This window comes from Bos mutus, chromosome 4 (assembly GCF_027580195.1).
Source record: "Bos mutus isolate GX-2022 chromosome 4, NWIPB_WYAK_1.1, whole genome shotgun sequence".
In the NCBI taxonomy this organism is placed as follows: Eukaryota; Metazoa; Chordata; class Mammalia; order Artiodactyla; family Bovidae; genus Bos; species Bos mutus.
This window is the reverse complement of record NC_091620.1, coordinates 52,893,073-52,910,727: the sequence shown is the minus strand read 5'-3', so window position 1 is coordinate 52,910,727 and position 17,655 is coordinate 52,893,073. Positions and strand designations below refer to the sequence as shown.

General features: G+C 43.4%; 1 protein-coding gene across 1 annotated transcript in view; it reads right to left on the bottom strand.

The window, feature by feature from the left end:
- Nucleotides 1-1,454: 1,454 nt before the first annotated feature.
- MTURN (maturin, neural progenitor differentiation regulator homolog) overlaps nt 1,455-17,655 on the bottom strand; it is a 33,465-nt gene continuing 17,264 nt past the window's right edge. Inside the window, exon 3 of the mRNA XM_005901400.2 lies at nt 1,455-6,759. Within this exon, the coding sequence (XP_005901462.1) occupies nt 6,649-6,759 (111 nt within the window). The 3' untranslated portion in view covers nt 1,455-6,648. The remainder of the gene's footprint in view (nt 6,760-17,655) is intronic.

Here is a 17,655-nt window from a genome sequence, read left to right as displayed (position 1 = left end):
CCACATAGTGATGCATTTGAAGCCTACACTGACACACCTTATCACCCAGAGTCCATCATTTACATCAGAGTTCACTTGGTGGTGTATATTCTATGGGTTTGGACAGGTTTATAATTATATGGATTCACCATTACAGTATCACAGAGTAGTTTCCCTACAAATCCCCTCTGCTCCAACTATTAATCCCTCTCTTTTGGACTCTTTATTTCTAAAAGGGACCTTAGAGAACACGGGTTCAAAATGGAGAAATAGTTTTGCCATCGTTGTTCGTCCAGCCCTGGTCTCCTGAGAAAGCACTTTCCTTATAAACTCTGTTTCCCTCCTGCCCTGATCTCAGTAGCCAAGACATGTCCCCACAGCACTAGTGCCCGGAGGGAACTTGCAAATGAATCCATACTCTTGTCTTTACAGATGAGGAAACAGAGATGGGGGGCGGGGAGGTGACAAGCCTATGATCACACAGCCGGTCAGGGAGGAGACTGGGCTAGAGCCTTGTCCTAGGACAACCGAGTAGAGAAAGAGTCTCTGCTAAGGGAGCACCAGGCCCAGCGCTCGGATAGAGCAGCAGGTTTGCATTTTTAGAAACCTATCTGTGAGGGACTTCCCTTGTGGTCCAGTGGCTAAAACTCCGCCAGGGAGTCCAGGTTCGATCTCTGGTCAGGGAACTAGATCCCACGTGCCACAACTAAGATCCGATGCAGCCAAATAAATAAATATTAAAAACCAAAAGGTCTATCTGTGAGAGTGCTCAACCAACAGTAACAAGGGAATTCTCTTGTAAGAAAGGCTTTGTCTGGGGAAGACCACATCGCTGCCACTAAGTGAGGTCTGCAAGCTTGCACACTGCCCACCACTCAGTACACTCTCTAACAGCCATGTTAAAATGAAGAAGCACAAATCAAGTTACCCGAAACACATACATGAGCTTCTGGGCTGTGTCTATTTCAGGCAATCGCAAATCTAATTTAACAATCTATAGAGACCTATTCATTTGGGGAAAGAAACTTGCTCTTAAATAATGGGACTTATTACCAACTTCCAGATTTATTCTTTAAATGCCACTGTTTCTGAAAAACAAGTGGGAGGAAAGTAGTGGGAAATAGTGTCCTGTCATCACAGAATGACCACAGGTTTCTAATTGGTGCCATAATGGATTCCTGATTAGGACAAGGGGAAAAAAAATCTAAGGTTTGAAGGAAGAGTGGAAAATTACTAAACACCAGCTGCAGCATCAGAATAGATTAATGTTTCCAAATACATCAATTATTAACATCTGAATCGTATCAGTGGTTGTTGCAATCACGTCCTCACTCGCCCACTCCCACCCCAGCCAGGCCCCAACAATAGCGACCACAGAGCTGGCTGATGATCCCCAGTTCCCGTCCCCCTTCAGATCAAGTAAGGTGTCCTTTAGGACCAAATGTGGTGGAGACGGTAAACAAGAAGCACATGTCACCAGAGATCGGAAGGCTCTTTAATAGCAAGCGTATGGTAATTACATCGTTGGATGAGATCCTCACCCACAGGGGAGTGAGGAAGGAGCAGGTGTAGACAGGGTTCAGTTTGGGGTTTACACTGCTGAAGCATCTAACGAAGGGCAACAGTTTTTGGCAACCCATTTCACAGTTCTGTAATTTACAAGAGATTTCTTCGAAAAGAAATATAAAGGCAAAGAAAGCATACACACCCTGCATGAAACATTTCTCACCTAAAAAACAAAAGCCCCAAACCGTTCCTTGCTTTTGCTTCTTATGCGGATAGCTCAGCGCTGCTCTCTTACACAAGTGAAGACTGGTTCACAGATGGATTCAGGTTTTCCCTAGAACTGACGGTTTACTCTCGCCTCTAAAACGCTGAGGAGATACAAAGCACTGCTCTGTATCTTATCTGCCTACCTATCAGAAGGTATTTAAAGTAAAAACTGAATCTGAAGAAACAAAAACAAAAGGAAAAAACAGGCAAAGGCAGTTTTTACAAAGAACAGACCGTCAGCTTTCTCCGTGGTACTGAACAACTTGAACGCACAGTTCTCAGCAAATTGTGTTCATTTGTGTGTGGCCTGGCGCCTGCTTTTAACTACTTGTGCCTATTCAACCATACCGTGCTTTAAATGGACTTTCTACAACATGAAATGCTCATGGGTCCTGTTTTTGTAATCCAAATGTGAGTGATATCCAAATGTGATATAAAAGACAACACCTTATTTAACAACCTGCCCAATGAACATGAGCTTTAGCAATATATTTTACCACAGACACCACGTTGCCACGGATACCAGTGGCTACTGGCATTCTGGCAAGTCTGAGAATTAGTCTGCATAAAATCCAGAAGACTTCAGCCTTTCACCTCATACCTGGTATCACCAAGATAACTGATTATGTCTTTATGGAAGAGGATTTGTTTTTAATGCAAAACATTTGAGGCTTGTCTGGTACTCTGGAGACTAACCAATCAGGCAACGGCATCTCTTTGGAGTTAACACTCACTAGAGGGAAGCGGGATCTGGGATCCACTTGCGTTTCAATTGTGCTCTTTCTACAATCCGGGAGCGTGGTGGAGGAGGTGGGCTCTGCCCTCTGGCCAGCGGGGACATTTCTGATACAGACCCTTCTCTGCAGCAGACAGCGAGGTCAATTTCGGTTCTCCTGCCTGCCAGGTGATCAGAGGCCCCTCTCAGATCTGACAGCACTTTGGAAACATAGGCTTCTCTGGCAGGTGGTTTAATGAGGAACAGAACTCCACCAATTTGCAGGCCATCCACTGTCTCCTTGGCTGGGGTGGGGGTGGATTTTTAAAGCCACAAAGCCACCCCCAACTCAGGACTCGCCTCTCAACAGGCAAGCAGTCCCTTATCAGGAAAGCAGGCCCCTGGTGAGATAGCCAGGAAAATAGTTCTCTTGTACTTTATAGAATAACTGCCTCTTGGCTTTATTTATTTAAAGAGTCAGACCCTAACTCTGTCATTCTATTGGACACTTCACTCCTCTCCTCCTACCCCAGGTTAAATCCTGCCTATTCTTACGTGTCTTCACTTAAACCATGGGAAATCAGGTCTGTTCCTACCACAGCTTCCCCACCTGTACATTTTAATATGCAAGATTTCTAAAATAGAAATTCTGACAATGCTCTAATATCGCAGCTCCCCTGGGTCCAAACACTTTGTGCTCTCATGAACCAGAAGCAGAATTTAGAGATGTACTTGTGCTGGGGAAAGGTTTCTGCTCCTATGTGGATACTGACTGAGAGGAGAGAGGTTTCACTGGCAGACACTGGAAACTTTGATTCTGGCACCAAGACACAAGGAGAATCCCTAAATAAGAGACTTTTCATGTTCTAGACATGGGGGGAAAAAGCACTATGTGCTGCTGGGAGCCTGGAAGACTTGGGTGGACACTGGGGTCTCCAGGGTGATCACAGGGATACTATGGGGTCTCACCTCCCTCCAGAATCTGTTCTTCGACTCCCCAAAGTCTCTTCAGTATGATTAGTAGGCAGGGAAAGTAACTATGTCACCATTAGCAAAATGTTTCTGTGATTCACTCAAACCTGGGATCCAGGTTTTGTAATGTTATCACAGGCATGACTTCACAGTTAGCCCACAGTGATTGATAAGCAACCAACCATCCCCCTATTCACACACCCACCCACACTCACACACATGCCTGCGCATATATACTCAGTCACTTCCTATTACTTCTCTCTCTCCCTGGATGACATGGCAACAAAGTACTCATCTTTCACTATCTCCCAGCTCTTCCTCATGTGAATTCCCCTTCTCAGTTAAGTTAAACTTGTTCTACTTCCAAAGTCCCAGTCTGTCAGGGCACCAGGAAAACCCTTGCCTTCCACAGCAAAGCACACCAACTGGAATCAGTATGTTTTCCATGATCCTGGGGGCCCTCCTTCACCTTCTCACCCAAGGAACAGAATCTCATCAGCCCCTTAGCATCGGGGCTAAGGGGCTGCGAACACTCACAGACCAACACAAACAAGATTCATAAGGTATTTCCTTTGCATTCTTGAAGAGTTTCCTTGACTGTAGCTCTTGATACACACACACAATAAGACAGTTAAGGAAGGGCAGTGGTTCAAGCAGGAAGGCAACCACCACCTGCTTTAGGTGAGTGAAGTCACTGGCCCAAGGTCACGGGCAGAGTCAGGGCTAAATCCAGGTCTCTCTCCTAACTCCTGGGTCTCCGCTCCTCCCATGGTGCCACAGAGCCTCTCCGCTCAGTGTGTTTATGTGTTTGTGAGAGTCTAGCCAGGGAACCGCTTCCATAATGAGAACCACAGGCTGCTGCGTCCCTGACCAGCCAGCTGAGGCTCCACAGTGAGCAGGCTCTAGTGCTACCCGGACAGAGAATCCACAGCGCTGGTGGGTGTGTGCACGTGTGTCAGCGTGCACTGGAGCGGATACGCACACTCAGAGAAAACGAAGCTTTAGAGGGAACAATCTGATTCGCAAAGTTCTTTGGGGTTTTGTCACAAAAATAAGAAACACACAGCGATGTTCCCCCCAACCCCTGGGGGCAGAACAAAGACCAGATTTCTCCCCGGCATGGAATGGCTGAGTTAATCTCAGCTCGATTTTTATAAACAGAGAACATTTGCATAATAATACCAAAATGCATCTGGTCAAAGCCTAAACACTTTTTTCATAAAATACATTTTATATTAATGTCCATTCCATTTTTGAACATATGTAAATTTAGATTTTTAAGCCTCGAACTACAAAATTTCCAATTTACCTCTGAATGGAGCAAGCTAGTCAAGCGTCTTCATTTTGGTGGCAGAAGTCATCCTTTCGGCCTACTGTGTGAAAATGGAGCTTATGGATCTGGGTGCTACCTATGGGGAGGTGCAATTTCAATCACCTGTGCTCAGGTCACAGCCAATCAGAACACGGGCATGAGAGCAAAGCATGGAGTCTGCTCACCCCACTGGATGAAACCTCAAGGTTTGTTTTGTTAACAGGCTACTCTGAAGGAAATTCATTTCACTTTAAGTTAACCTTTAATATGTCTTTCCAAGAAAAAAAAAATCAAGACAAAACGTGGGCACTGAAGCACGGATGGAAACCGCGAAATTATTTTACCCGCTGACTTAAAACTGCAGGACACCATTTTAACCACAAGCAGCTGTGCTCCTCACAGCACCAATCAATTAAACAGAAATTGTTGAGATAATCAAGTTTACACCGACATGCCTGGAAGATATACAAGACTCCCATGAGCTCTGTGGCCTCTACTGCTGCTTTCTTAATCTAAAACTTTGACAACCCAACAGGCACATGTGTGCATGTTAACAACAGTTCCACCCCAGATGTTATGACTTGTCAAGTGTTGTAAAAGAGGCAGTCCGCATCTTTTATTAAAACCAGAGATGCAGAAGGGTCTAAGAAAAATGAATGTTTTAAATAATTCCATGTTAGCATTGCAAAGAATTTCCCCACTCGGTGTTTGTGGTCAAAAGGTGACAGCAGTGTTTCCAGTTATTATCACAGTTGCTCCTGTGAGCTGTCTGACTATTTTGATCATTAAAACTTCCCCACTGAACCAAGCTAACCCATGATTTAAAAAGTCCCACCTTCATATCACTTTATGACTTCACTGCAATTGAATTCTTCAAAGCACTTGATTACAATTTTTAAATAACTTATAGAGTGGGATCTTTTTCTTGACTTTTTTTGAAAGAATAAGAGATGAATTAAGGAAGTAAAGAAGGATTCCATCATATTAAAAAAAAATTTTTTTTATCCTGGTTTATTTTCCTTTTAAATTCATCTATGGCTTCAAAGTTTAAGTGGCACTTGGAGTCGGGATGTTTTCATAATTTAATAAGTTGCCATCTTGTTATAAAGAGAGAGGGTAAATGTTTCATATGGGGGTGGCTTATAAACATTTTCAAGAAATCAATAATTTATGTCATCCCATTTATATCCTCCACTTTAAAAGTAGCTTTGGAATCAGCATGTTTTAAAATAATTGAACATGCAGGTAATGTTTCTACCTAACCATGAACCAGTTGCTCTATACCCAGGTAACTCAGTAATGGCAGGACACTTCAACAAAGGCTTCTTTGCTTCTCTTACCCTCTTAATCCAAAATTAAGTCATTCTCCTTTTCTGCCTGTGTATTTGCACTTGGGCAGTTTTAATGACTAGATATTAAAACTCATGCTTTATAAGCAAAACCTTCCACTTACACACACTTAAAAGGTACATTAAAAGTGCAGACTGCATTTCTTCTCTGCCATGCTTTCCCTCAGTAATGTCACCTGTGATGACTCAACGCATATCCTTAATACATTCAGAGTTCTCGACATTCGAGTCAGCAAATGTTAGTTCTCCAACATAAACTCAAGAGAGAACAGTCAGCCACAGAATGGACTCTAAATTCAAACTGGCAAAGGCTACAGAGACAACTCCATAGAGACCCACTGAAACGGGAGTAAAATTCAGGTCACTTCTGAGCAAAGCTCATCCCAGATATTGTGTGGTCATTAAAAAGGTATTTCATATTAATTTGGATGCTGGGAGTCAGACGTCCTGTTTCGAAGTGCTAATGCAAAATGCTAACCCAGGAGCTCACGACCCCACCCTAGGTACACGGGGCTCACTCTCCTTCTCAGGCAGGAGCCCTTGGAAGTCTACTGCTGACTGACCCCCATCTGGGGGTGGTCCGCTTCTGGCTCCTCCTCTTCCACATCTGCACTGTACTCCTCAAAAGCGTCGTCATCTGCATCCGGAAGCCCCAGTAACTACAGGGGAGAGAAGAGAAGCAGCTGTGAGTGCCAAGTGGCCAAAAGGCAGGAAGACAACCAAAGGCAGCTAATACAAATTCAACAGCACTGACGACAAGGGAGGCAAGGATACACAATGGAGAAAAGACACTCTCTTCAATAAGTCGTGCTGAGAAAACTGGACAGCTCCATGTAGAAGAATGAAATTAGAACATTCTCTCACATCATATACAAAAATAAACTCAAAACGGAGTAAAGATCTAAATGTAAGACCAGAAACCATAAAACTCCTAGAAGGAAACATAAGCATAGCACTCTTTAACATAAATTGTAGCAATATAGTTTTGGATCTATCTCCTAAGGTAAAAGAAATAAAAGGAAAAACAAACAAATGGGACCTACTGGAACTTAAAAGCTTTTGCACAGCAAAGGAAACCACTGACAATACAAAAAGACAACCTACTGAATAGGAGAAATATTTGCAAATTATATGACTGATAAGGGGTTAATACTCAAAATACATAAACAGCTCATACAACTCAAAAAAAAAAAAAACCAATCAGAAAATGGGCAGAAGACCTGAGATACAGATGGCCAACAGGCACATGAAAAGATGCTCAACACTGCTAATTATTAGAGAAATGAAAATCAAAACCACAATAATATCACTTCAAACTTCAGAATGGCTGTTATCAAAAAGTCTATAAACAGCAAATATTGGAGAGGATGTGGAGAAAAAGGAACCGTACTACACTGTTGGTGGGAATGTAAATTGGTGCAGCCACCATGGAAAACAGGACGGAGGTTCCTCAAAAAGCTAAAAATAGAACTACCATACGACCCAGCAATTCCACTCCTGGGTATGTATCTGAAGAAAACAAAAATACTAACTCAAGAAGACATCTGTACCCCAATGTACACAGCAGCATTATTCACAATAGCCAAGACACGGAAGTAACCTAAATGTCTACCAACAGATGACTGGATAAAGAAGACGTCACACACACACACACACACACACACACACACACACTGGAGTTATTACTCAGCCATGAAAAAGAATGAAATTCTGCCACTTGCAACAACATGGATAAACCTAGAGAGTATTATGCTTAGTGAAGTAAGTCAGATAGAAAAAGACAAATACTCTGTTATCACTTATATGTGGAATCTAAAAAATCATATGAATGCATACAACAAAACAGAAAAAGACACATAGAGAACAAACTTGTGGTGACCAGTAGGGACAGAGAAGGAGAAAGGGGCAAAACAGGAGTAGGGGGTTCAGAGATACAATTACGTGTAAAGTAAATAAGCAACAAGAATATATTGTATAGCATGGGGGATTATAGTTATTGTTATGTAATAACTTAAATGGATACCTGAAACTAACAAAATGTTGTAAATAAACTATATTTCAATTAAAAAAAATTCAACAGCACTTAACAGGACTCAGTACAGCAGCTATGGATATCTCATGGAAGTCAACTACCTTTGTAATTTTCATAAACTTATTTGATGGAAATGTCAATTGCTCAGTGGATTGGTGCTCACAGGGCTAGTAGGTTTTATCAGAGAGTCTAAAGAGTCTCTACTTTTAACTATCATCCACATATAATATTTATGCACACACAGATATCTGGGCTGTCAGCAGCAGTACAATGAACAGTGCTGACTATCCCATCAAGATGTTAATATCTATTCCCCTCTATATTTTCTCCTATAAAAATTCATGATGTATTATTCGTAACACACATGTAAAAACACAGAAACTACTAAAACATTCAATAAAATGGTTAAAATAAATTATGGTGCATCCATAAAATGGAATCTTATATATCCACTTAAAGTAATATTTTTGAATTATCTAATGATATAAGAAAATGTACTGGACTTCCCTGGTGGTCCAGTGATTAAGAATCCACCTGCCACGTGTACCCCAATGTTCATCGCAGCACTGTTTATAATAGCCAGGACATGGAAGCAATCTAGATGCCCATCAGCAGATGAATGGATAAGAAAGCTGTGGTACATATACACAATGGAGTATTACTCAGCCATTAAAAAGAATACATTTGAATCAGTTCTAATGAGGTGGATGAAACTGGAACCTATTATACAGAGTGAAGTAAGCCAGAAAGAAAAACACCAATACAGTATACTAACGCATATATATGGAATTTAGAAAGATGGTAACAATAACCCTGTGTACGAGACAGCAAAAGAGACACTGATGTATAGATCAGTCTTATGGACTCAGTGGGAGAGGGAGAGGGTGGGGAGATTTGGGAGAATGGCATTGAAACATGTATAATATCATGTATGAAACGAGTCGCCAGTCCAGGTTCGATGCATGATACTGGATGCTTGGGGCTGGTGCACAGGACGACCCACAGAGAGGGTATGGGGAGGGAGGAGGGAGGAGGGTTCAGGATGGGGAGCATGGGTATACCTGTGGCGGATTCATTTTGATGTTTGGCAAAACTAATACAATATTGTAAAGTTTAAAAAATAAAAAAAAAAAAAAAAAAAAGAATCCACCTGCCAATGCAGGGGACACTGGTTCAATCCCTTGTCTGGGAAGATTCCACTTGCCTCAGGGCAACTAAGCCCACAGGTCACAACTGCTGAGCCTGTGCTCCAGAGCCCCGGTCCCACAGAAGAAGCCATCACAATGAGAAGCCCACATACTGCAACCAGAGAAAGCCCAGGCACAGCAATGAAGACCCAGCACGGCCAAAAATAAATAAAAATAATTTTTAAAAAATGTTCTCATGTGTATAAAAAAGATGATGAAAATTACATTTTCATTATGATACAATTTTTTTTAAGTATATACAAATGCAAAGAAAAAATGACTTCAATGAAATAAGCCCAAATTTTAAGAGCAGTCTTTTAGGCAATGTGACTATGGATAATTTTTTTTCCTTTTGATCTTTCTGTATTTTCCAAATGCTCTATAATTATCATCAGGGAAATTCACAATAAATACACAGTAAACATTTTCTTGAAGCACTGGCTGGTCCTGGTTAGAAACTGTGAGTGCCCCTTGCTGGGTCGGTTCAATAGGGATGAATGCTCTGGTGCGGGCAGGAAGCCATGGCTGTGGGCATCTTGGCCCTGTCTTGTGATCCAGGGCTGCCCTTTCTCACATGTGGCCCCTTGGTTGATCATTTTTAGGCCAGGATCAACCATTTTCAGGGCACTTCACTGAATGGCCCTATGATCCAAACACTAAATGCATTAGAACAAAGCAAGATGGACTGTTCCGTTGACTCTGCACTGCCTCCCAGCACCCTGCCATGTGCCCCCTTGCCATTCCCTCTCAAAGACTTCAAGGAGGAAAGGGTAAGCAGAGTCCTGACCAAAGTAACACCTTTACCCTGAAAGTTCTCAGACCACAACTCTTTACAGGTCTCAGAGAGCCCTCTGAACATACTTGGGACAAAAATCATCTGCCGGGCATCATGGATCATATGATGCACAGGGTCTGCCAAGGCACCACAGCCAACTGCAGACATGAGCTCAGAAGGCTGCAGCTGTCTCAGAGACACTGCTGACTGCGGAGAAGGGCAGGGAGGGCACATCTTGTCTCCACAGTGTGCATCTATCTTGTGTGTGCTGGGGAAAGGGAGAAGCCCCTTTCTCCTACCACTGTCTCCCTTCTGTATCTTAGTGGATGGAATAAAAGGTAAAGCTGCACTCCAAGGAGGGAAAAAAGATGGTTGGTTACCATGAACACAGTTGACTAATATTTCGGTGTTCAGTTTCAAGAGCTGCTGGATGACACAGCAAGGTGAGAGTATCGAATGAACGGTACCACTGAAGTAGCTGATAAAACATAAATATTGTCACTGTGACCAAGAACTTCAGAGTCACCAAAATGCTAAAAGAAGACTCATAAATTCAATAAGAAATGTAACTTCTCATTGTACTGAAGGGATGCTCCTTGAAAGAGGAATGATCACTGGATTCCTTTTCAGTTAACAAATCTGACTGGCTGCCTGGAGCCTTGGGTTCAGGACGATTCTGAGGCTCAGTGGGGAAGATCCTGTTCGGTCAGCAATGGCTGTCACAGGCACAGAAAGTGCAGCTGAGGCATGCATCTATATATTGGCCATCTTGTCCTAAAGTGACATGCCATTGATTAGCCTCTGTCATTATACTTTACATAATTCACATGGACCCCAACTGTAGGTATCCCTTAATACCCACCCTCTCCTCAGCTTAGGTTGGCTTGTAGAAGAGGTTCCAGCAAGCCAAGCATGAAACCCTACCCCTCTCCTCTGCCCAGCTTCCCACCTTATCTTGTGTGTGAATCCAAAGCACAAAGGTCTAGGTCCAGAGCATCAGCCACACTGGGAGGCCCTTCTCTTTGGCAGGAAACATTCAGATGCTAACTTGAGAGCTCTTGGGCTTCCAGGAGTGCTAGTGGTAAAGAACCCGACTGCCAATGCAGGAGACATAAGAGACACGGGGTCAATCCCTGGGTAGGGAAAATCCCTTGGAGGAAGGCATGGCAACCCACTCTGGTATTCTTGCCTGGAGAATCCCATGGATAGAGGAGCCTGGTGGGCTGCAGTCCATAGGGTTTGCAGTGTCAGACACGCCTGAACCAACTGAGCACGCATGCATGTACCCCCATCCTTACATATAGAGAGAAAAGAAGTAGCTTTCAATGGCTGTCAGGACATTTCAGGTACCTTAGTAAAGGGTCTGCAGATTCATTGAGAGGTTCTGTGGAAAAGGCACTGGACCTGGCAGCTGGAAGCCAGGGTTCTGGTTGGGGGACCCCACCTTTGCTGAGCCTCAGCATCCTTCTGTGTAAAGGACAGCTGCTCTACTCCAGAGAAACTATGGAGATTAAATGAGAAAGTGAATGTGGCCATGGTCTGCAAACCATAGAGCCTCATATGAATCATCTGGTTACAAAGACTGTCTGTTTCTCATTTTAAAGCACAGCCAGTTCAGTGATTCAAGGGGACTAATGATGCATGAGTAGCCTGTCTCCACCCCCTGCTTCTTCTTCTCTCTTCTACTGGGCTTGCTTCTAGACCCCCTCATGGCTAATCAGTCCTAGGAAGTAGGATGAGAACTAAGAAACTCAGTTCTATCAGCCTCTTCATTTGATTCCCAGGCTTCCATTCCAATGAACCAACCAATTCTGTCATACTTCAGATTCAATCTAAGAGTTAATATTGGTTAGGCTACTGTGATAGGTACAGTATAAGCAGCTTTCTGTACCTGAATTCCATACGTCTTCATAATAATCCTATGTGGTAGGTATTATCTCTCCTTTACAAAGAGATGTTGAGTAAATTTGCCCAATGTTACCCAGGAAGCGTCAGAGAAGGATTCAAAACCAGGCCACTGGGTTGTAGACTTCACATAGCTAACCACTAGGCTACCTGGGAGATTCCCTTCCAGCTGTCCATGCTATTTCTTTGGCTGGAGGCTTCAGTGTTTTCAACTGAGTAATAAACATTAAAAAATTCAATATGCAGTGTTAGCATCAACATTTATGAGTATGTACAATTTGGAAGCATGCAGAGGAGAACGAAAAAAGCATAAGAGCAAGAAAGGACACCATACAGAAATGTAATAATCTAGCATTGCCACCTCTGCCTCCACTCTCATCTATGGTAGATAAATCTAACTTCTGGGTTACCAGAGGTGGGGGTGGGGTGGGGAGGGAGAACTGGATGAAGACAATCAAAAAGTACAAACTTTCAGTTATAAGTTATTAATAAATACTAGGGATGTAATGTACATCATGGTAAATATAATTAAACATTGCTGCATGCTATATAAGAAAGTTGTTAAAACAGTAAATCCTAAGAGTTCTCATTACAAGAAAGAAAGGTTTTATTTTCTATTTCATTTTGTATCTATATAAGATGATGGATATTCATGAAACTTACTGTGATAACTATTTTTCATGATGTATGTAAGTCAAATCACTATGCTGTACACCATAAACTTATACAATGCTTTATGTCAATTACATCCCAATAAAACTGGGGGGAAAAAGAATAGATTGAAGAGCCAGACTGGAAAAAAAATAAATTTAATTACTGCATCCAAAATTTTAACAGTCAAGAAGACATATCAGAAACAGGAGTATAAACATACTGGGAAGAATCCTGAGTCCTTGCTTTAACTGCACCCACACATTCTTATAAGGAAAAAGACAGGCCAAGAAATCCTGTCAAGTATACTTAAATTACTCCTGATAGAATCATTCACTTTTATTTTAGTAAAATTTTTTCACTTTCCTGGAAAAAAATCTTTATGATTGCTCTGGACAACAATGATAACATTCCCAGGGTCTTGCTCCTTCGGAACTTTCTCTGAACACATAGGGACTACTGGAGTCCACCCATCCTAACAGGGTTGTACCTAACGGGCAGAGATGCCAATCCTTGAGAACTAAAGCTCTTTGGACCCATGAGAGTATTGGTTATCTGCAAAACTAACTCCAGGTCTTTTTAAAGGTGGTATAAAGGTTCGTCTAGTCAAGGCTATGGTTTTTCCTGTGGTCATGTATGGATGTGAGAGTTGGACCGTGAAGAAGGCTGAGCACCGAAGAATTGATGCTTTTGAACTGTGGTGTTGGAGAAGACTCTTGAGAGTCCCTTGGACTGCAAGGAGATCCAACCAGTCCATTCTGAAGGAGATCAGCCCTGGGATTTCTTTGGAAGGAATGATGCTAAAGCTGAAACTCCAGCACTTTGGCCACCTCATGCAAAGAGTTGACTCATTGGAAAAGACTCTGATGCTGGGAGGGATTGGGGGAAAGAGGAGAAGGGGACGACAGAGGATGAGATGGCTGGATGGCATCACTGACTCGATGGATGTGAGTCTGAGTGAACTCCAGGAGTTAGTGATGGACAGGGAGGCCTGGCGTGCTGCGATTCATGGGGTCGCAAAGAGTCGGACATGACTGAGCAACTGATCTGATCTGATCTGATAAACTAGCTGAGGCTGAAATCAGTTGGCATTTAGCATCTGCTATCTCTGAAGGTGGCACTCAAGCACGCAGACTATACTGTCTTTATAAAAGGAGACAGTATCTAGGCCTTGGAGTGCATGGTCAACCAGCTAGTCATCTGGGGCTTCCAGGAAGAGCCCTGTGGCTTCTGAGGTCCCTGTAAGCTCCTTACAGAGGACTTTTTGAAGCAGCATTTCTCATACTTTGCTGTGTACATGACTCACCTTGGGATCTACCTAAAAGGGAGACTATGATTCAGTGGGTCTCAGGTGGGACCCAAGATTCTGCTTTGCTAACAAGCTCCCAGGTGATGGGGATACTGCTGATCCAGAAACCACAGTCTGAGTACTGAGACTCTAAAGCATTTGGGAAATTTGTCACTGTTTATCTTAAGCCCGGAGAAGAGAGTGGCAGAGGATGAAACGGTTGGATGGCATCACTGATTCAATGGACATGAACTTGGGCAAACTCCAGGAGATAGTGAAGTAAAGGACAGGGAGCCAGGCGTGCTGCAGTCCGTGGGGTCAAAAAGACACTACTTAGCCACTGAACAAAAACAACGATCTTAAGCCATGAGGCTAGTGCTACCAATAAACCTCTGATGGGATCCTGGTCAGTCTGTCTTCTCCATAATAGGAAAAGTAAATAGAGGTTAAGCGGCAAGAGTGATGTAAGACCCAAATGGGCAAGAGCAATAGGTACTCTCTTACTTTAGGGGCATCATACCCTAAATGACAAGGGTTTGAATGTTCAAAACATGAGCAAACAACAAATGCCATGATAAACTTAAATTGTCAGTGTTCAATGTGGTTTTCTTCTGGATGTGGTTGGCTGTTTTGTGTTTGTTTTTCTTATCAATATTTTTTGAAGTATAGTTGATTTATAATGTTGTTAATTCAATGTGTCTTTATTAAAACCCACATTTGTGCATAATCTTCCCTATCAGACTTTATGACCCACTGGGGTAGCTTCCCACAGGTGGATTCTTTCTCTTCTTCCAGACGCTTGAGCAGACTAGAAGAGTAGAAGCAAGAAATGAACTTTTTCTGGGTCACAAAGGGTTTTCCTGTGGGGTTTAATCCCTAGCTCTCCAGCCACTAGTGGCAAAAAAAATTAACAATCTTGCTCATGTCAGTAAGACATAATTAAGGAAATTTTTCTTGTGGAAATGTCTCTGCTTCTCAAAAGAGAAAAAAACGTGGAGTCACATAGCAACCCCAGGGAGAGGACGAAGGTTAATCTGAGTGAGAAAACCTGGAAAAGCGTGGGCTCTCACTCAATGAAGGGCCATGAAAGCAACATCAACCAAAACAGCACAGAGAATTGTCATAGCAACAGGTGCTTCATGACCTAACGTCCACAGTGCTGGGAAGAGGAGGAAGAATAACACTCCAGGAGAATAGAGTAAGGCTTTGAGAGAGCTGAAAGGGCAAAGATGAGGTTTGGTTTTACAGCTAACTTGGAAATGGTAAGCTCTCCCTTCTCTTGTGAACTGTTCTCTAACCAGGGGGGAGACTGTCAATCACTACTAAATAAAAGATACAAAAACATGGAGGGGATAAAAAGGAACAGTATGATCAATATTACTTAGACCCATAACCACTCTTTCATTGACTAGCTCACTCATGTGATAACCAGCAACCATCAATTCAGGACCATTTAAACAAGAAAAATGCAGGACTCCAACAATTTTCCAACTCACATTTATCGAGGCTGGTGACAGGTGTCTCTGAAGCCATTACTGGTCTCAGGACACAGAGAAACCCATCTGCTCACAAACCGCAGTGACAGCCTGCGTGGTGTTGTCACTGCACACATGTAGCATTTGAATATGACAATCCGGCAGGAAGGGGGAAAACTAGGTAGAAGCTAGGATGCCCCTGGAGTGTAGCAGAGGATGGGTAAGTCCAGGAGGAGGCTGCCCTGCTCCATCCATGGAGCATATCCACTTAATATGCATTTCCTAACAGCAGTTATGAGCTGGAAATGGAGCTGTAGTTATTGTTTAGTCACTAACTCATGTCCTGTTCTTTGCAACCCCATAGACTGTAAGCTGCCAGGCTCCTCTGTCCACGTGATTTCCCAGGCAAGAATACTGGAGTGGGTTGCCATTTCCTTCTTCAGGGGATCTTCCTGACCCAGAGACTGAACCCGTGTCTCTTGCATTGGCAGGCGGATTCTGTACTGCTGAGCCACCAGGGAAGCCCCTGGAAATGGAGACTAACCTTGACAGGGCGGCTGGGCTTTGACAGCCCTGTGTGTGTTCTGATTCTGAAGCTCTCCATGCATCCATAAGACAGTGAAACATGTATGACCCCCATTTTAAAGATGGGAACACTAAGGCTGAACAACCTGCTAGAGGCCACACAGGCTAGGAGCTGGCCAGGCCGGGGCTGAGCACCATGCCCCACGTAGGGACATCTCTAAGGTTCTCTCAGTAAAGGAGCCAAAGCAGGCCTTTCTGGTCTTTATTCTTGGCCAGCCCTCCTCCCCTGCTGACCCAATCCGGATCTTGCCCTTTCTTCAAGTCTCACCTCCCCAGGAAGCCCCTGCCCATACATTATTCCTCGATGAGCCCACTCACATCTGAGATTCCCAGTCCTCTGGACACATTGTGGACAAAACAACATTTAAAAAAAAAATCACAACATAGTTCCTGATCATAAATGGTTTCTGTAACATCATGGAAAATTTAGAAAATCCAGAAAACAAAATAAGTATCATTCATAGCCTTGTCACCAGAGGCTCTTTGGTCCTGTGTCCCTCTGCAGGAGAGGAGCATCTGGTCGTCCCTCTTGTAGCACGAGCCTCCACCCCAGTGAGCTGCATGGATGAAGTACTGAATGGATGATTATTATTTTGCCAAAATCAATGTTGATAAACTTTTGGCTATAATACCTCAACACTACCCCTTGAAAATCCTTTACCTAAGCCAGAAGATTCTGTTAAGTGTGTGCCGAAATGACTTAGCAAATGGTTTTCTCTCTCCACAAAAAACCTAAGAGTCCCAAGAAAGTTTTCACTACTGAGCTCACTTCTCAACAGTATTTTGCCAAGTGTCCCCATCCCATCCATGTCAATGTCAGCCTTTAATCAGTGCTGCTCATGTGTGCTGCACTGCACTAAGTCCCCAACAAAACTCGTGTCGTTTAATCCTCACAGCAACCCTAGGGTAACTATTGTCATTTGTTTCCTAATTTTAACAAATGAGGAAACTGAGAAACAGCAAGGTCAAGTAATTTAGCTGAGGTCACACAGCCAGCAAGTGGCAGACCTGGGATTTGAATCCAGGCAGCCTGCCCCCCAGAGCATGGGTTCTTCATCACTGTAGTAACCTGATTCTGCATAACTAGGTCAAGGGACCACAACCATCATGCTGCGGTCGGTGCCTGTTCACTGACATCCTCTCGGAAAACACTTCCCCAAAGAACCAGCAGAGTGGAGCAAGGAGACAGGGAATGGAACTCCCTCCCTCCATCTGCACAGTGTCAGGCAGTGTCTGGACCGAAATCAGTGCTTAGTCATGTAACCTGGGCCTTCTTTGTACTTTTCTGGGCTGCCTCTCCTCCCAGAAAGCCAGCCCCTAGAGCACAGGACTAGGCACTGTGCCCTGTCTCCTACAGGAGCTTCCCAGGTGGCACGGTGGTAAAGAAACCACCTGCCAACACAGGAGACACAAGAGACAAAGAGATGCGAGTTCTACCCCTGGGTCAGGAAGATACTCTGGAGAAGGAAATGGCAACCCGCTGCAGTATTCTTGCCTAGAAAATCCCATGGACAGAGGCGCCTGGTGGGCTACAGCCCATGGAGTCGAAAAGAGTCAGACACGACTGAGCGCACACGCCTGTCTCTTACTCACCAATAGCAGATGATCCTGCATTTTGTTAATTATGTTATGAAGAGACAGAGGAAAAAGAGGAAGG